The 21,229-nt window shown below is 38.5% G+C and overlaps 1 protein-coding gene across 1 annotated transcript; it reads left to right on the top strand.

The window, feature by feature from the left end:
• Positions 1-3,323: 3,323 nt before the first annotated feature.
• On the top strand, positions 3,324-16,064 carry spata2 (spermatogenesis associated 2). Its single transcript, XM_048608431.1, has 2 exons — positions 3,324-3,739; positions 14,207-16,064. Exons 1-2 carry the CDS (start codon positions 3,428-3,430, stop codon positions 15,488-15,490), a joined length of 1,596 nt encoding a protein of 531 aa, XP_048464388.1. The 5' UTR covers positions 3,324-3,427; the 3' UTR covers positions 15,491-16,064.
• The last annotated feature ends 5,165 nt before the right edge of the window (positions 16,065-21,229 follow it).

Raw genomic sequence — 21,229 nt, 5'->3', positions numbered from 1 at the left:
GCTTCTTGGCCTGCTGTGTTCATCCAGCTCTACACCTTGTTATCTCAGATTCTCCAGCATCTGCAGTTCCTACTGTCTCTGGGATAAATTTGTGCTGTTTAGTTGTTAAAGTTTGAACAGTGATTAAGTATCCCTTATGTTCAAGGCTACTGTTAAACACATCCTATGGGAACTTGGTCGAAAAACCCAATGAGTAGATATTCAGGGTCTGAGAAACCGACCGAATAGCTGATTTTGTGCTGATGTTTCAAAACTGATTTAAATTTAAGAAATTGAATCTACTTTTTCATTTGTTTGAAGTGGCTTTAATACTGACACCAGAAATAGATCTTATTAATCAACTTTAATAAATTGTACTTCAGCCAAAATTTTGTAATTGAGCGTATTGTCCTTGGTGGTAACAAATGGAAAGTTGAATGATTACACATCTCTCTTCAAAGAGAATATCTAATCTATACTTTTCCCTTAACTCTTATTAATTGCTCAATGTGGTACAAAATGTGCATAAATTGTAAAATATCTTAAATTATGTGTGTGCAGACTGGTACAATTTTTGTGTTCTGCTTACATGTGTTGACTGCATTTATACATAATTCAGCTAGAAATTCCACAAAGTGTTGTTTACTTCAGTATATGTTCACCATCATATTTATGCATTTTCAAGTTGTAAAATAAAGTCAGAAATTATACTTGGCACAGAAGATAAATTGTATATACTTGTGGTATGAATAAAGTAAGCACTGAATGAAAATCAGAGATATTAAGAGCTGCTGATGCTGGAGTCAGAAATAACATTGTGGAGCTGGAGGAACACAGCAGGCCAGACAGCAACAGAGGAGCAGGAAAGCTGATGTTTTGGGTTGGGACCCTTCTTCAGAAGTCGGGAAGGGAGAAGGGAGCTCTGAATTAAATAGAGAGGAGGGGTGGGGATGGTGATAGCTGAGTGCAAGTAGGTGGTGGTGGGGATTAGTCAGTGAGGTGGGAGGAGCGGATAGGTGGGAGAGAAGATGGACAGGTCGGAGAGAAGATGGACAGGTCAAGGAGGCAAGGATGAGCGGGAGGGTTGGTCAAGGGACGAGGCCAGGGTTGGGGAGATTTTGAAACTAGTAAAGTCCACATTGAGACCATTGGGTTGTAGGCTCCCAAGGCGGAACATGAGGTGCTGCTCCTCCAGTTTCCGGGTGGCGTCGTTGTGACCCTGGAGGAGGCCCAGGCTGGACATGTCGTCCAGGGAGTGTGAGGGGGAATTGAAGTGGTTCACGACTGTAAGGTGTTGTCGTTTGTCGCGAACAGAGAGCAGGCGCTCTACAAAGTGGTCTCCGAGCCTCTGCTTGGTCTCACCAATGTAGAGAAGGCCGCAGCGGATGCAGTAGACCATGTTAGCGGATGTGTAGGTGAACGTCTGTCTGGTATGGAAGGCTTTTTTTTTGGTCCTTGGATGGAGGTGAGGGGGCAGGTGTAGGAGCAAGTGTAGCACTTCCCGTGGTTGCAGGGAAAGGTGCCGGGGCTGGTGGGGAGTGTGGAGCGGACGAGGGAGTCACAGAAGAGCGGTCCCTACGGAAGGCAGTTAGGGGTGGGGAGGGAAATGTATCCTTGGTTGTGGGGTCAGATTGCAGGTGGTGGAAGTGGCGGACAATGATACATTGAATCCAGAGGTTAGTGGGGTAATACGTGAGGACAAGGGAGATTCTGTCTTTGCTTTTGTTGCAGGGAGGGGATGTGAGGGCAGAGGTGTGGGAAACGCAAGAGATGCGGTCGAGAGCATTTTTGACCACTGAACGGGGGAAGTTGCAGTCCTTAAATTAAGAGGACATCTGGGATGTTCGGGAGTGGAATGCCCCATCTTGGGAACAGATGTGGCGGAGGAATTTGGAGTAGGGGATCGCGTTTTTGCAGGAAGGTGGGTGAGAGGAGGTGTAGTCTAGGTGAATGAAAATGTCCACTTAGTGCACTTTACAGCTCATTCTGACTTTGCTGTGTGAGATGCAAGCTGTATTTTCTTCTGAAATATTAAAGCAAGTATTTAATTTTTGAATATCCTCTCCATTTATCTGTCAGTTCTTATTCTTTTTATCACTTTTAACAGACTGTTAATATAATAGCCTAGTGTTGTTCAAATACTGAGGTTCAAGAACAAGCTGAAACACCATTTGAAAAATATAGCTGGGCGTGAGCTTTATTATTAGAAACAACGTGAGAAATATTAACATTATTTCTGCATAACAATGTTTATATCCACCAAAAATGGTCTAGCCCTAGGTTTGACAGATTGAAGTACAAAACACGAATCTAACTGGTAGAGATTTAAATGTAACTTTAAAATATAATTTTTGAATAATTTACAGTTTTTCATCATCTTGGAAAAAAATGATGATAGTATTCAGTATGTGACCATTAATTGCTTCTTTTATTTCACTGAGTTTCTTCTCTACACTGATAAGAGTAATTAAGGAAGAAATTAAGCCTATTGGATAGATATTTTCTCTTAATTTTGCACTATAAATATTAAATGGTCAAATTCAATGTGGGACTAATAGTTTTATTTTTTTTAAAAATCATATCTAATATTGATAAAATCTATTTGCATCCTTTTAGACCTTCCGTCAGAGATGAAAACTAGCCATTTTCTGCATTTGCTTGTAGACGTGTATTCCTTATGCAGCCAGTTTGTTTTAGGAAATAGCTTTGGTTCAGGACTAGGGTTTTTGCTTTAAAAATACTTTGGTGTATCCTATTTAACTGAAACATTTTCAAATGCACACCACATCATATTAAAACATTTCTTTGAGAAAAGCAAGCACCAAGAAAACATACCTAACTATAAGCTTGGGTGTTCCATTAAGTCAGATGGAAATTGCCTGCAGTTGTGGTATGTTTACTAGCGGAGTCATTTTTAAACCTCAATCATACTTTTGAGAATTTGTTAAATACTCTACTCTTCTGTTCTTACTAAAATGGGATTTCCAGAATTTTATGTCTTAATTACAAGAAAGCTAGTTTTAAATATTTAAATTCCAATTCACCATTCTTTTACAGCTACTTTTGGAATAGATTATCATTGACCATTTAAATATGGTTTAGTCAAATTCATACTGTGAATTTTTGACTGCATATTCCTTTAATTTTTTTGCTATTTCACTTTTGAGGGGATTTTTGTTTTGTAACTTCGCAACGAGTAATTCATAACAGTTGAAGTTCACTTTAAAATTTATGTACCACTTTCATTTCCTTATACAAGCTTGTTGTCACGTTTTATGACTTGTTTCATAGATTCTTTCAATTTAATTTCTAATTTATTCTGTCTCTTTTTAATCCACAGGTAAGTGTGTCACTTTCCCTGGCATCATTGACTGTAGTCTTAACTAATTCCCAGTTGAAAACAGGAAGGCTGTGGACATGTGGTGAATTCTTCCCCCATAAATTCCTAATGGATACAAATAAAATCAGAGACACTTTGTTTCGGAAATATGTACAGATTTGTGAATTAAAATTGAATGAAAAGGATCATGCAGTTGATGATGCGGGCATTAAGAAGACTGCTACCTCCTTACTTGATTTATATCGCCAGGACTCTAATGAAAGATTTAAAGTCTTTAGATTTTATGATATAGTGGAGAATGCTCTGAGGATGGTCAGAACATCAAGTTTAAGTGCGCTTCTCACTGCCTTTGGAATTCTGGAAACCTTCTGCACTAACCTCTTTCTATATCCCTGGAAAAAAGAATTTAAAACAATAAAGGTACAGTAGTCTACTTTATATATTGAAGCTAGAATGGAACATAGGTTATACATTAAACTAAATTCAAACAGATGTATTGTTAATTATTTAGAAACAATGGCCAAATCAGTGAAAATTCTTTTTTTTCCCTTAACAAAGGTACTTGTTGCAAGGTGGATGATTTGCATTTGCTTTGTGCGTATACATTGCAGGATATTTACAATAAAAGTAAAAAAATTCAGGAAATACTCTGCAGCTCTGGTAGAATCTGTGAAGAGAGAAGCACAGTTAACATTCCAACTGATGAACGGTCATCTCCTGAAACATTAACTTTGTTTCCCTCTCCATAGATGCCATCAGACCCGCTGAGAATTTCCAATTTTATTTTGTTTCTGATTTGTAGCTTCCACAGTGTTTTCCTTTAGGATATTTATAATGTTTCCTTGAGACATCTGTTGAAGTATCATGTGGAAAGAGAAGTAGCTATCATTTGCATCAAAAACTACTATCAAAAGCAGCAAATATCTTTAATCAAGGCATGTTCTTAAATTCTAATCTTGAAAGAATTTTTAAAGTGAAAGCAGAACATTTTCTGTTGTGAAGCTATACAAAAAAGTGCCAATATGGTTTTTATTTGAAGTGTTGATGCTGCGTAAACTGCAGTATTTTAAGAGCTTAAATCTATCATAATCCACTCGCATTGCTCATGTTATTTAATACAAACTGATTCCATATTCAATAGGAATAGATCTGCCTGAATATTAATATGATAGCACTAGATGCAGGATCTATTATGCAGATGTAACAGTCATTAAAGAGTATGAAAGATTTCAGATTTAATATTTGGCTTGTGCTATTAGGTGATTTAAAGGGTGCGGGGAGCTTGATTCTGGTGCTAGGAAGAGTGAATATCAGCTTCAGGATGCAACATGAAATAATTCTTTCCAAAAGCTACTTTTGTAGGTGTCAGATGTCAGTCTTTGGGAAAGAGAAACTATTAGAGGGATGTGTCAGCCCTGTCAACAGGAAGTGCTTTTAAAGACTTTCATTTGACTATCAATTTGGAACGAAAGCTGTACTACATTGCACAGATTCAAAATGAAACAGAACAAAATCCATTCAGCTAAACAACTCTTGGAGTTGCTTAACTGTTTGATATCCCAGTCCTTGCGAAAGTAGGGGTTGGGAGTTTATGGTGGGCCATGTTCTTTGTTTGTTTTACTTCATATCGAGTCCAGTCTCTCTTGTCATCATTGGCTTGGTTGCGAGAAAACAAACTTCTACTTTCAAAGCACCTTCAATATTATAAAAGATCTGACTGTGCTTCATGGGAGCCTTATAAAACAAAAATGACACAGCCACAGGAGGAGATATTTGGACAGGGTTCAGAAAAGATTTGCAGATGACGCCAAGATTGGAGGTATAGTGAACAGTAAAGAAAGCTATCTAAGATTAGAAAGAGGTCTGGATCAATTGGCTGAAGACTGCAGATGGAGTTTGGATAAATGCGAGGCATTGCATTTTGGTAAAACAATCAAAGGTGAGACTTGCACGTTTAAAGGTGGGCCCTTGGGTAGTGTTGTTGAGTGAGAAACCTAGGGGTTCAGGTACATAATTCTTTGAAGTTTGTATCACATATAGATAGGGTGGTTAAGGTGTTTAGCATACTTGCCTTCATTGTTTAGACCTTTGAGTATAGGAGTTAGGATGTTATGTTGAGGTTGTACAGGATGTTGGTGAGGTCTCTTCTGGAATACTGTGTCCAGGTCTGGTCTCCCTGATTTGAAGGATATTATCAAGCTGGAGAGGGTTCAGAAGAGATTTACCAGGATAATGCCGATTATGGAGGATTTGAGTTATATGGGGAGGCTGGAAAGGCTGGGACTTCTTTCACTGGAGTGTAGGAGGTTAAGAGATGACCTTGGAGGTTTAAAAAATGAAGGGTATAGATAAGGTGAATGGCAGGTGTCTTTTTCCGAGGTTGGAGATTTCAAAACTAGGGGGTGTATTTTTAACGTGAGAGGGGTAAAATTAAAAAGGACATGAGGGACAATTTTTTTACAGAGCTGTTTGCATGTGGAATGAACTGCCAGAGGAACTGGTGGATGCAGGTAGTTACAACATCTAAAAAACATTTGGATAACTACATGAAAATTGAAGGATTTGGAAGGATATAGGCCAAATGCGGGCAAGTGTGACTAGTTTGATTTGGGAACATGGTTGGTATGGACTAGTTGGACCGAAGTGTCTGTTTTCATGCTGTATGACTCCATGACCATAAGCCTAGTCAGGTTTTTAAGGAGTATCTTAAAAGTCGAAAGCAAAGAAATGAGCTGGAGAGGTGTAGAGAGGGAATTCCCAGAGACCAGGGTCCAGGCAACTAGAGAAGTGTTAGGGGAACCGGCTGAGAGTTCAAACACGAGCAGCAGAAGTTTGGATGATTTCAAGTTTGTGGAGGTTAAGAGACCAACCACAGACGTTTTGGAATATTCAAGTCGAGGTTTAAAAACAGTATGAACCAGGGTTTCAGCAGGAGATGAGCTCAGACAGGTGAAGTTGGTTGATGTCACAGAAGTGGAAATATTTTATCTTAGTGATGGCATAACTACATGGTTGGAAGCTCATTTGCCAGAGAGATGAATGGAAAACAATGGCCACCAAAAAAGAAGAGAGAACTGTGGATGCTGGAAATCCGAAATAAAAACAGAACTTACTGGAAAAACTCAGCAGGTCTGGCAGCATCTGTGGAGAGAAATCAGAGTTAACGTTTCGGGTCCAGTGACCCTTCTTCAGAACTGTTTCATTCCAAAGAAGCTGAAGGAGGGTCACTGGACACGAAACATTAAGACTGAAAACAATCGTTTCAGTCTGTCCAATATTTAATTGAAGGACATTTCTGCTTATCCAGTACTGAACGTCAGATAAGCAGTCGATAATTTGGCATCAGCAGAGGAGTCGAGAGGTCTAGCTGTTTGTCATTTACTATACAAGTAAAAACTAATGCTGTGCTTTTGGATAATGTTGCCGAGGCTCAACGTTAGTGAGGAGTAGGAGTTATCAGGGATAGCTATTTTGGGGGAACACCATAGCTAATGGTATGGGAGCAGGAAAACATCACTGCAAATGATATTCTGTGTAAAATTTGAGAGTTAATGTCAGTCCCGTCCAGGTCGATGACAGTGGATAAGGCAGGTGTTGGAACAGGATGATGCAGTCAACTGTCCAAGGCTACTACTCGGTTGAGAAGAATGAAGAGACAAAGTTTACCTTTTGGAGGGAGACTGTTTTTTTGAATTATAAGTACAGAGTAAAGTGATCCCACAACCAATGAATCAGGTCCAAGCTGTGCAATCCTGCCACATCATTTACGGATGATGTTGGATACTTGGGAAACTGGAACGAATGGAGTAGGCTCTATAAACATCCCCGTACTCGATGATAGAGCTGACCACCTGAGTTTGAAAGATGTAGCTGAATTGTTTACAACCATCTTCAACCAACAGTGTCAAGTGTAAGGTCCATTGTGGCTGTATCCTGAGGCACCCACCATCATAGATGCCACTGTTTGGCCAATTCAATTATTGCTTATGACATCAAAAGTGCATTGGATACAGCATTGGCTGTGAGCTATCACTGCATTTTGGCTTTCATGCTCAAGACGTATGGTCCAGAACTAGTTTTTGCCTCTTACGCTATGCTGTTCCAGCATAGCTACATTGTTAACATTTAGCCAACATGGTGGTAATTGATTAAGTGTATTCCTATCCATAAAAAGTGGATCAGATCATATCTGACTAATTGCTGCCCCATCAATTTATTCTTGATCAAAGTAATTAAAGATGCTGCAAAGAGAGCTGTCAAGCAGCACTTAGCAGTGCTGAATTTGGAATTCTCTAGAGTAACTCCTCTCCAATGTTCATTACAGCTAAACATGAACAGGAGAATTGAATTCAGCAGGGCATAACTGCCATTGTCACAAAGGCAGCATTTAACCAAATATACCGACAAGGATCTGAAGTAAACTTGAAGTTAACAAAATCAGAGAGGAGCGGGAAACTCACCATTGGCAGGAGTAATATCTAGTACAAATGAAAGTAATTGTTGGAGCCAATTATCTCTGCTTCTGAACAACGCTATGTGTTCCTCAGGTCAGTATCCTAGGTTCATCCATTTAGCGCCATTGCTAAGCTTCCCTGTATATAATGAGATAAAAAATGGGATGGCTGAAGGGTTCAGGGTTCAGAGTTCAGTTCCATTCACAATTGCTTTGATAATGAAGTCTGTGCTCTCATGCAGTACAATCAGGACAACATTTATGCTTACGCTGATGGGTGGTAACCATAATTTCAGCCAGTTAATGCCAGACCATTTCCAACGAGAGAGTCTATACTTTCAACCTTATACCTTCAACAGTATTACAGTTGTCAAAAGCTTCACCATCCGAGTTGTCTTGACCAGAAACTGATCTAGTTGAACCACTTGAAAGGTGTGACTACAAGGAGATTTGTATTCTCAAGTGAGAGGATCATCACCTGATTTTCCCCCAAACATTTCTATCATCTATGTAGTACAAGTCAAGAGTATGACTAAACACACTGCACTTGCTGGAATGAGTGCAATTCCAACAGTACTCAAGAAGCAATGCCATTCAGCAGAGTTTGATTGGCAGAACCCTAACATTCACTCCTGCTGCCAAAAAAAAATCATCTGATGCAATGTATCCGCAGCGGATGCATAATCTACAAGATACACGGAAGTAATTTGCAAAGTTTCTTCTTCAGCACTTCTCGACACTTTTTTGATTTTTGCCACCTTGAAGGACAAAGGAAGGGGATGCATGGAACAGCACTACCTCAAAGTTATGCATCACCCTGATTCGGAAATTTATTGTCATTCTTTTGTTATTTCTGGGTCCGATTGTTCAAGGACACTCGTCACCATCTTCTTGAAGGTAGTTGGGGAAAGGCAATTTTAAAAAAAAAAAAAGTCATCCAAACATAAATGGGCTTTGATTTCCTACAGTTTTAATGGTCTCTTTGCCAATGAAGGGCATTATAAAGCCTGATCCTGTTCTCATCTCACGTGCTCTGTCCATTAGGGAGCACAGTGTAAAAATGAGGAGCAGGAACACCAGTTAATTTCTCGATGATAGTAGCCTAAGTGTTGACTAGCCTGAGTATAGATGATTCAGGCCAAACCAATGAGTCATATGCAACCTTCTACCTTTTATATCTTGGTTGCATATTGCAAGGTGCATTTGATACACTGTCCATAGTTCCTTTTTGGGGGCCACTGCTGGAAATGTGAAGACTTGGAGTTCTTTTTGAATGTTCAAGCTCATCTTAACTTCAGATTTTAAGTGCAAGGTCGATCTTTGGCTTATTATTTCTGTAGCCTCCCAAGTTCTACCAACCATAAACTTGACGTAATTCAAATTTCTACTATTCCCACTTGCATAGAGTCCATTCATCTATTCTCCCCCTGTTGGCTGATCTAATTAACTCCTCGATAAGCAATTCCTCAATTTCAAGATTCCCGTTCCTGTCTATGAATACGACCAGGACCTTCCCGTTCCCATCTCTGTAATCTCCTCCGGTCACAGAATCTCTGTGATAAACCATATAAAAGATTATTGCAGGAAGTAGGAGCTCATAATGTACAGGGTAATGTATTAGCGTGGATGGAAAGTTGACTGACAAAAAACAAAGTTTGCATGATTGGATCTTTTCCTTGCTGTCGGGATGTGACATGGCGAGCTCTTGAGTTCTGGAATTCCCTGAGCTTTTGTGCCCTGCTTTCTTTGCAATGCCCATTTTTTTAAAAAAAAAGAGCTTTTGTTTGTTTGCCTTTCTCTCTGGTTTGTAGTTTACTTTTTGCTTTATAACAAAAGCCTTGAAATGCTTTAGATTTTTAAAGGTATTGTTTTGGGCAAGTTATTGTAAAATTGACACATCAGTTAGATTAGTTTGTGTGCAAGATCATGCAAATCTCTGCTTCCAATGTCCCAATTTTGTCAGTCCATTCACTTGTATTCCCGGTTAATGACTTAGATGAAGGAACTAAATGTAATATTTCAAAATTTGCTGAAGACACAAAGCTGGGTGAAAGGGTGAGCTGTGAGTAGGATGTAGAGATGTTGCATTGTGATTTGGACACAGTGAGTGGGCAAATGTGTGACAAGTGCAATATAATATGAATAAATGCAAGATTATCTACTTTGGTAGCAAAAACAGGAAGCAGATTATTATTTGACTGGCTGTAGAATCAGTGGAATGTTTAGTGAGACCTAGTCCTACTTATGCACCAGTTGCTGAAGGTAAATATGTAGATGCAGCAAGCAGTAAAGAAGGCAAACTGTATGTTAGCCTTCATAGCAAGAGGATTTGAGTAGAGGAACAAGGAAATGTTTTTCTAATTATACAGTGCATTGGTGAGACTACACCTGAAATATTGTGTGTAGTTTTGGTCATCTTATCAAGAAGGATGTTCTCGATGTAGAGGGAGTGCAGTGAAGGTTTACCAAAGTGGAAGGACTGATGTATAAGCAGATATTGAGTCAGTTAGGAATGTATTCATTGGAGTTCAGATGAATGAGGGATGTCTTATAGAAACCTTTAAAATTTAAATAGGACTAAACAGGTTAGATGCAAAAAGGATGTTTCTAATTGTGGGGGAGGCTAGAAACAGCAATCATAGTTTAAGGATAAGAGGTAAATCTTTGAGGATTGAGATGAGGAAAACATTTTTCACCCAGAGAGTTATGAGCCTATGCAATTCACTACCATAGCAAATGGTTGAGGCCAAAACATTTGTGCTGTGAAGAAGGAGGTAGATATAGCTGTTTTGGCTAAAGGGGATCAAAGGGATATGGGGAGGGCAGGATTAGGATATTATCAATTAAATGGAGGAGCAAGCTCAGAGGTTGAATGGCCTACTCCTGCTCCTGTCTTCTGTGATAACAAGGTGTAGAGCTGGATGAACACAGCAGGCGAAGCAGCATCAGAGGAGCAGGAAAGCTGAGGTTTCGGGTCGAGACCCTTCTTCAGAAATGGGGGAGGGGAAGGGGATTCTGAAATAAATAGGGAGAGAGGGGGGAGGCGGATGGAAGATAGGTGGAGAGGAGACAGACAGGTCAAAGAGGCGGGGTTGGAGCCAGTAAAGGTGAATGTAGGTGGGGAGTTAGGGAGGGGGATAGGTCAGTCCAGGGAGGACAGACAGGTCAAGGAGGTGGGATGAGGCTAGTGGGTAGGAGATGGGGGTGGGCTTGAGGTGGGATGAATGGTTAGGGAGGCGGTGACGAGCTGGGCTGGTTTTGGGATGCGGTCGGGGGAGGGGAGATTTTGAAGCTTGTGAAATCCACATTGATACCCTTGTGCTGCAGGGTTCCCAAGTGAAATATGAGATGCTGTTCCTGCAGCCTTTGGGTGGCATCATTGTGGCAATGCAGGAGGCCCAGGATGGACATGTCGTCCAAGGAGTGGAAGGGGGAGTTGAAATGGTTCGCGACTGGGAGGTGTAGTTGTTTGTTGCGAACCGAGCGTAGGTGTTCTGCAAAGCGGTCCCCAAGCCTCCGCTTGGTTTCCCCGATGTAGAGGAGGCCACAACAGGAACAGCAGATGTGCAGGTGAACATTTGTTTGGTGTGGAAGGTCTTCTTAGGGCCTGGGATGGGGGTGATGGGGGAGGTGTAGGGGCAAGTGTAGCATTTCCTGTGGTTGCAGGGAAAAGTGCCGGGGGTGGTGGGGCTGGTGGGAAGTATGGAGCGGACCAGGGAGTCACGGAGAGATTAGTCCCTCCGGAAAGCAGATGAGGGTGGAGAAGGGACTCCATTAAGTGAAATGGGATTTATATAAAGAGATCAAGTAGCATGTGTAGGGAGAAGTGTTGTTAATGGTTTAAGTCAGTTGTATTTCAGTTCTACTGAAAAATCTTCCTGAAATATTAACTCTGTTTCTCTCCCACAAATGCTACTGTGCACTTCTAGCATTTTCTATTTGATTCACTATTTTGTTTCTCTTTATCAAGAAATTGATTCTTTAAAAAAATCATAGTGACTCCTACAAAATGATGTAGTTTGGAATACCTTGTATTCTTGCACACTTCATGCACCAGAGAAAGGTGCAACGTTATTTTTACCAGTGATATCAGGGACTGAGAACCTCGAAATATGAGAAATAAGAATGAACTGGAACAATCAGGCCATCACTCTTTTGTGCTGAGGGGAATTTAATGGAGATATTCAAAAGTAAGAAAAGACACGTGCATAGCATATATAGATGAATTCCATTGTAACTAAACGGAAAACAGGATGTAGTCTTAAAATATGGACTGAATGTATAAAAGGGGAAAATTTGACATAATACAAATGCTTTGCTCAGTGATCCTGAAGTAATTGGAGCTAACAAAAAGATATTTGATAATGATCTAAAGGAGGCAATTAAATGAAGGGATTTTGTAGAATTAGTCCCTGACAAGAATGAGATTAGCACAGATAAGAAAGATCACAAGATTTCTTGTAAAGAATAAAAGATCCATGTTTGAGAAATAGAATTTCTTTCAGTTAAATAGAAGGAAATCCAAAGCAATCTTTCTGGCTTCTGCTGCTACTAAAGATTAAATTTATTTGGTTTGGTTGAAGCATTGCACAGCTTTGGCAATCCTGATCATTTGTGCTTCCACTAACCTCTGGGCAGTGGGTTCCAGATCAATATTACTCGCTATGTCACTTGGTATCTTAGAACTTGCTGCCCGCATAGGTGGTGGAAGCAGAGACAATCAATAATTTTGGAAAAAAAACTGAATGTGTACTGGAAATAAATATACTTTCAGGGCAATTAGGATAGAGTGGAGAAATAGGACTGACTGGATTGCTCTCTTTGGAGAGCCATCATAGGTTCAATGGGCTGAATGGCTGCCTTCCATTCCATAAATGAATTTGACTCAATCCAAAGTTGCAAATGCTATCATTATTATTAAAATTCCCAATTACTAGTTTGCCATATTAGATTGGTCTTTTCTCTGGAAAGTCAGATACTAGAATAAACTTAACTTGACAGATTTTGTTTATTAGCTGGGTCAACTGGTGGCTAGTCACTGAAACATTCGAACGATGCTGCAAATTTTCCCCAACAATAGAACAGATGTTTATTACACCAAAGCAATATGAAAAAAAACTATATATAGAAGACAGAAAAATCTTAAAACAGCAAATCAACATCTCAGTTGGTTTTCAGGAACTGTCTAATGACACGCCTATCACGGTCTTCAAGTTTAAACTTAGCTGACTGCTTACAGCTTTTCTGTGGACTATGGAGATAATTTGAGTTCTTCCCCAAGTCTGCTGATGTGAACACGTCTCAAATTTAAGAGCTTAACTTTCTCCATTTTAATAACCAGATTTCTAACCAGACTTTCCTTGTTTGGAAAATTCCCAAATCAAACCCTTCTGGTGAATTGGTTGATTTGTTGAACTTCTAGGAGGGAAACTAAACTTGCTTCTGAACTCAACCTGGTATTTTCTGAACTGATTAGAGGAAAGTTCAGAAGTCTTTCAGGTGTTTTCTGAAGTAAATTTTAAAAAAGAAAATGCCTAATCCTAGATTCTTCTTGGAAACAGAGATAATGGTTACATATTTATTCTACCTGTCATTAACTCAACAGTATGAACATATTTCCATTAACACCACATGGACTGTAATCTGCCTGCTACTGTTTCTCAATGATTCTCTGAACTTGTCTTTGCAAAATGAAAACCTCCCTGAAATTACCAACACTTTATTTTGAAATTCAAATTCCAATATTGGAAAAAATATATAAATTATACACTTTTTTTTCTTCAAAGATATATAAATGCACATTGCTGTTTCTTGGCTCTTCTCTTTTAATTATGCTTTATGGTGTACATTTTACTGGCTACTGACTTTGTTCGTCAAAATGATGTTGCCTAAGTTCTAAGGAGCTCCACTTCAAAGCTTCTGAGTCAGACAAGCAAGGTAGAGTTGTGTGGAACATTACTTATGATTTCAGTACAGGAAGGTTTATATGGAATCAACTATCTTTAACTTATTGAGTGTTGTTGAAAGCAATGGAAATTTTTATTAAAATATTTTACTGATTGGGAATCAAAAGAAAAATAAATGAGATATAGAAATATGCTAAAATAGACTACACTCTGTTCTACAAGTAAAGCATTCTGTCCATTTTTTTTTGTATTTTTTCTGTTGGCCATGCTTTGTTTAAAACATATTAACAATGAATGAAATAATGAAATAATTTTACGATTGCTAAATGTTTAGCAGTCACAACCCTCAAATTCTCAGCTGAGCTCAAGTTTAAAATTCATGGCTGGCTTAATTATTTCTGTATGCAAATTCTGTCAACTTTCTTTCCCTTTTAAGGAAGCTGTATGAATTAAAGTGACAATGTAGGGAAAGAACGCATGTGAGAGATGCTAAGAACATGAATTATTGAAATTTTTTTTCTGTTCTAGACCTTCACAGGCCATTTCGTCTACTATATCAAATCTGCATTGTGTGAAGAAGACATTTGGAATATCCTATATCAGATAGGATACCAACTTGAAAAAGAAACATTTGAACTGAAAAACAAAGTAAACACTAACTTTGTGAAATTGATTTCTTTTGAGCTGTTCCTGGCTGGAATTGAATGTGAGAATTTATTTGAAATTTTTTCACAAATAAAAAATAAGGGCTATTCAGAACTTAATGTAGTTGAAGAACGAAAGAGCAGTGCAGAGGATGTGAGAGGCTGCATTGATGCAATGAAAAGACAATGGAGACTAATGGAAGATTTGCATACATCCGTGACACAAATGGACTTTCGAAGATCAGATGGTGAACGATTAACAAACAGTTACATGAAACAGTTAATGTACAAGCCTTCATCATTTTTAGATAGTGATGAAAATCACTTAGGAAAGCAGTTAAATAAAGTTCATTTGACACCTGTACATCACAAGAAAGAGACTGTTTATGGTTCTTCCTTTGAGGAAATGACTGATGAGATTTGTCGTCCTACACCTTCACTTCTTGCTATATCAAGCTCCCCTCGTTTAGGGTCAGAGGAATACTTGCAATCTGTTAATGACAATTGGAGAATAGAAAACAGTTTTAATACATCTCTCCATGCACTTGGTGATGACTTGGATCTTTACACAGCTGAAGATTCTAGAAGCACTTTAACACCGAGATGGACAGACACAACAGGTCACAGTACAAGATTGATCAAAAATAATCATTTAAGAGGCATGTATCATGAAACCACGCACCTTACCAAAGAAAGTGTACCTAACACGGTTGCGTTGAAGTGCCAAATGTGTGGAATATCCAGTGGTCTCATAACTTGCCAAAAATCTAATGAGCCTTTTTGTAACCAATGCCATCATAACACTGGAGAGTGTTCACTTTACTCTTGTAGACAGGAATATCCAAGAGACATGGGTATCTTATCCCGCTCATCCTCTGTCCAGAATGATCTTTCTATGAGTTCACCTCTGAAAGAGCGATGTGCATTTTCTGTCACATCCCAGTATCAAGAGCACTTACCCAGTTCAAAGGACACCAGTACATTGCGCTGCGGGTTTTGTGACAAATCCGGTGCAAAGTTTACTTGTATGAACTGTTCAAAAGTCTCCTGTGAAGTTTGCAGGACTGTTTATCATCGCGATTATTGCAACAAGAATAAGACACATAATTTCCACCCAAACAATCAGCTCAATTACAAATCTGGCAAAATTTATACCATATACAGATGAATTATTAAAACTGGAATAACAAAGCATGATCAGCCCTGGAAAAATCTATGCTGAGAATACTTTGAAAACAGATTTTAGGATGAACGATCCTGTTTAAATACAAATGCACACTGTGAATTCTTGTACTACAATATGTACCTTGAAGTATTTAAGTTGCTGCTATATTTTTCAAGGGCTGATATATGTAAATTGAAGCTGCTTTGATCTAAAATTTCATACCAGTGCAAAATGGGATAATGGTTTAGAACCTGGAACAACAAATATTTTTGTTACCAGAAGTGAATGGGAGACAACAGCCTGCAATATTTTATGCTGGAGGATTTAGTGTAAAACTGTCAGATGTTTATATAATGAGCCTTTGTTATTGATGTGCAATTTTCTCTTGCCTTTTTCTAATGTGATTGTGTTTCATATTTACTTTATACTTAGAATTGGTGGGCAAGTGTGTGTTTTCTGATCAGAACCCTGATCCTGTAATGGTATTCGTTGGCTTATCCATGCATTTATTTTTTTTGAAGACTGTTACATAATTTTTTGCTTGTATGAATAAAACTGTGCACCGGACAATGCTAAATTGTGGTTTGTTTATTTTTAAGTGAAGAATTTAGTCTGTCTGAAGCCTAGGTTAATATCCTTTTTGTACTGATAATACGGAGTTAACTCTTTCAGTTTACCAAATGGAATACACCTGTTCTTAACTAAATTCAGGAGGGTTGAACATTCTGTGAATTCTCCTGAGTCCACTAGTTACATCAGTTCTGCTTATGTGAAATTATCCAACTTGTTGCAGACCAGAGATCAAACACTGAAGGCATCGGTTGTGAATCACTTAGTATTCTAGGTAATAAACATATTTATTGTTCAATTGGGAAACACACTTTAAAAGATAAGTATTTTAAACTTTCGAAAATGGAAGTTTCTTATTTATTGTACCAGTTGCGTGCAAGTCTACTAAATGAAGCTGCATATCTTTCTCCAAGATTTTATTATCTGCACACATGGGATGTGATCTGTACACTTTTTTTTATTCAATACATGAATGTAATTATTGACTGTTCACAATTCTGTGTTGGTAATTTAGAAGTAATTAATAGGAACAGGAGTAAGCTATTCAGCCAACTGAGCTTGTGACACAATTCATAGATCATGACTGATTTACCCAGTTGGGTTGTGAACCGCTTTGATGATTAAAATTAATCACTTGGTCTTGACATTTTGAATTGACCATTCCTCAGCAGCTGCTTATTGGAGCAATTTAAAAACCTGTTGTGTTTTTTAAAAACAGCTATTCCTCCCATCTCTGACCCAATACTGAAATTTAAGTTATGCCCCTTTGTTCTGGTCTTCTGCAGCAGAGAAAATTAGTTTTTCTCAGTGTACCCTATATGACCGATGTCTAACAATCTTGAAATACCTCAATTAGATTACCCTTTAAATGTTCTATATTCAATGGAGTATAAGCGCAATCTATACAACCGTCCTAGCCCCTCCTATTATTCTGGTAAATGTGTGTTGCAGTCCATCCTTCCTGAGGTACGTTTTACAAAAAATTAATGTAGCACTCCAGATGTAGTCTAACCAGAGCGCTCTACAACTGGAACATTACCTGCTTTGTATGCTTTCCATGAAAGTTAATATTTCATTGTCTTTGATTATTTTGGATTTGCTGTGCTCCAGGTTTGTACGGGAGTTCTGTGCATAACCCCTAAGTTTCTAACAGATGTTATGCCTGTATGTTGCAATTTTCTGGTGCCCAAGTTAATGCCTAGTGCAGCATTGAAATGAAAAGGTAACCATGTAATCGGGACAATAGACTAAGTTCTCTATTACCAAGAGTGTGAATTCACAGGACTTTTTTGGAAAATTTGTTCTAGGCTGAAAAGGAACGTGCCGTGGGAGGGTGATGATCCAATTATCATGATCTGTGTGGGTATCAGCAACAAACACAGTGCTAGGAATAAAGGTTCTGTAAAGGGATTATGAGTAACTGGGGCTAAATTGAAATGCAGGGTCTCAAAGGTAGTATTAAGCTCGATTGTTACCTGAACCATAAGAGAAATGAATGCATAGCTCGAAGATTTGTGTGAGATAAGTGGTTTTAATTCATGTGGCAAAGAGCAAATTAAGAAGGATTGAAACAAAAAAAATAGAGGCTGGAAGTAGGGTATAAGAGAAAGCTGGCTAGTAATATAAAGCAAATACTCGTAGAAACACCTACTATTTAAGTAGGGAAAAATGTAACTAAAACTAATGTTGGTTCACTAGAGAAAATGGTAATATGATAATGGAAAATAAGGAAATAGTATTAGTCTTTCAGCAATTAACGAACAAAGACATCCAAGCTTGTTTCAACTCTCCCTCTTAAGAATTATTCTGAATTTCAGTTTCTCTTACCAAAGTAGACTACCTCATCTTTCCACATTATATTCCATCTGCCAAATCTTTGCCAACTCACTTACCCTCTGTTAATTCCCTTTGTATCCTCCTCACATTTGCTTTAGAGTTTTGACAGATAACCACTGACAAATTTATCTCCACACCCACCTCTTTCATATTCAGAGATATAGATAATCAGGACCAAAGGATTTATTCACATTAAGTCCCTTCGATTTCCCTAGCACTTTTTTTCACTAATATTAAATATCTTGTTGTTTCTCATTTTACATTCTCCATTATTTCTGGGATCTTTTAATATTTTCTTTAGTGAAAGTAGAGAAAGTATTTATTAGTTTCCCTGCAATTTCCTTATTACTAATTATAAATTTTCCTGACTTTGCTGTAATCGATCTATACTTGTTTTTGCTTATCTGTTCCTTTCCTTTTTACATACCTTCAACTTTAACAATCTGTAGATATGTTTCTTGTTAGTTTACTCATTCTATTTTCCCTATCTTGATCTTTCATTTAATATTTGCAGAATTCCAAGATCATCCCAATTTTCAGGCTTACTACTTTTTTGGCAACTTTATAACTGTCCTTTTGATCTAATGCAATTTTGATTTCTTTTATGTTCTGGTGTTTGGCAATTCCACAAATTTATGTGGAAAAATTAAAGATACCACTAGTGCAATGGTTGTCACTCACTGACTGCCATATTCAGTATGTTTAATGTTGAAGGTAGTTCTCAATTAGTGAGTTCTCGGTTACAGGATTCTTTACTACCCTCATTCCAATAATACATGCCTTATTTGAGATTATATAGTTCTTGATCGACTCCAAACAGCATGGAGAAATAGTGTGTGTAAAAACTCTGCGTTCCTGAGCAAAACTTCTGTGACTCTTCTTCAAAGATCATGTCTGCTAATGGCTTGCAGTCCTTTAACGCACCCTTCCAAGATGTGCAGCAAGTGGGGCATTTAGCGTATTCTCTTGTCTCACTGGCCTCAGTTGAATAGTCTCAGAGAATGCACCGTTTATACTGTAAAATCCATGATCAATAAGTGCAAAGTAACTTGTCACATAGCTATGTTGAACCTTCATGCTACACTTTTAGATAATAGTTTACCCTCACGAGCAGCTCTTGTGTGGTTGGGCAATGTTCACACATGTCTTCCTTCCCACACATTCACAGCCCAACCACACGTATGTAATAAGTGTGGGAATGAAAGAAGAAAATGGTAGAAGAGCATGACTCATAGCATGTAGGTGGTGATCCCAACTTGAACAAGCAAAGCACATGTCCCAGATTTTCTCTCAAACATTTGGGTTCAGGGAAAGATACTGTATTGTTATATCCAACTTGAGGCAAGTTTTATACTGTAATAAGCAATGGTCAAGTCCTATGAAGAAATTGATAACAAATCCAAACTACTTACTATCACTACTGCCACACAGGATGATGATCTGGATACTGAATGTATGCCTGACAACAGCCACACATCCACGACAAATTATACCCATTCATCTGCAATGACAATTAGTGGACTGTGGGCAAGCTAGGCTATATCTGGTTATGTCCAGATCTAGGTTGTCATCATGTCCCAAAAAGTAGGCTTTAATGTATCAAGTCAGTATATATGTAAGCATATTTGTACATCAGGAGAAAAAGGGTGTTTTTAAAGGAAACAAAGGACATGTATTATGGCACAGATTTCACACCATACAGCCCCTGTACTTTTAAGACAGTTACATGACTTAATTACATGTGATATTCTAGTCTAAGGTCTCACCTCAGTCACACTCTCCATGGAATAGACTCAATGGCATCTTGAATAAACTGTCCTCTATATTTTTGTCAACTCTGCTTCCTGAATAGCCTCCTCTACCAAGACTTCTCATCTACGCTGCAGCCCTCACTCTTGTCCATTCAAGCTGCAAGAACCTACAAGAATACCTGAGTAAAAGTGCTGGGAATTGGACAGGTGGTGGGCTCATGATGTTAATTTGGTCCAATAGGGATTAGAATGTTAAGTGCTTGTTTTCAAACAGTGCAGACTTGATGGATTGAAGGGCCTTTTTCTGTATTGTAGATATTTATGATGCTATGAAAGTCAGCAGGAGGATTGTGACCATCATTTTGTGCCACAAATGTGTTCTATGAATTGACTTGTCAGGAAATGTTAGCAGCCCACTTATCGGCACCAAAATTTTGAAACATAGTAACCCCGTTTTGCCATTCTACTCCAGATTTTATTACTTCCACTAACAGCATAGTAAGATTTGAGCTCGTGTCACTCGGACAAGTTGCCTGTGCTGCACGATTACTAATACAGTGACAATGCAATGATACCATTCTATTCTATTCACATCACTCTTCATTCCCATTTTACTTGCATCAGCATAAATCTGAGTGATCTGCTGCAGCATCTCTTATCCTCATTCCCTTCAAACTCAACTCCTCCCATCCTATCAGTAACTGCTCCACGAACCTCATTCACTTCCATCCGTTCCCATTGCAAGTAATGAGGTGACATATAACCTTGTTCCATAAAGGTTTTTGGCTTCTTTTACTAAGAAAGTGAATACTCACAAGAACTCTAATAAACTTGCCGGATTTCCGACTTCACCATATGCGCTATATCTGTTCAATCTGCACCATCCTCAGAATCATTTAGCTCTTTCATACCTGGCCCCACTTAGCAGAAGAGATTATAAAATGCCAGCAAGAGGACCAGGTCTGGTGCAGCACCATTGGAAATCATAGTAGCTTTAAGAACTGAAGTGGATATTGGAGTGTCGCAGCATCTCGAGCACCTGAATATTGGATGTGAACATATTAGCAGTTCATCTGAACAGAGTGAAAATATCAATCTTCCAGACCGCAAAAAAGTTCTCCCTCAGAGGACTATAAAGCATCAACAATACTAATCGAGTGATTCATATGCGTATAATCAAAGTTGACAAAGTACTATCACTAAATCATATCCTTTTCTTCTTTCCTCCAGGATATCACAAGAAGGCCATAAACTCCTAGCTGGAAGATCTGACGATTCCACAGGGATCCTTTCTCGGTGCAGTAGATGTAATGTCATAATAAATATGCTTCTCTCCTTAGGCAATCTTTGAAGATCAAGGATGACTTCTAATTTGGTTGAATGAATTCTGAGATGATTTATGAGTCCAACTGCAGTCTTTGCCATGTATGGATAAGTGGTTCTTAAAGGATTAGATAGTTGGGTTGTTTTGAGTTTTGTGCGCTCTCTCTGATGTCACGACTTTGTCTCTGCATGTTCCTGATACAAGAGTCTCCCAATGTGTTCAGTGCATTCCAGAATGAGTCTGTTCCAGTCATAAGTCAGG

Source organism: Rhincodon typus, chromosome 19, assembly GCF_021869965.1.
Source record: "Rhincodon typus isolate 14 chromosome 19, sRhiTyp1.1, whole genome shotgun sequence".
NCBI classification, from domain to species: domain Eukaryota; kingdom Metazoa; phylum Chordata; class Chondrichthyes; order Orectolobiformes; family Rhincodontidae; genus Rhincodon; species Rhincodon typus.
This window is presented reverse-complemented; position numbering and strand designations above follow the sequence as displayed.

Excerpts from the sequence above, each read along its gene's own strand:
- spata2 (XM_048608431.1), top strand. The coding sequence starts at position 3,428 with ATGGATACAAATAAAATCAGAGACACTTTGTTTCGGAAATATGTACAG. Across the intron at positions 3,740-14,206 it reads AAGAATTTAAAACAATAAAG|ACCTTCACAGGCCATTTCGT; the intron begins GTACAGTAGTCT and ends TTTCTGTTCTAG.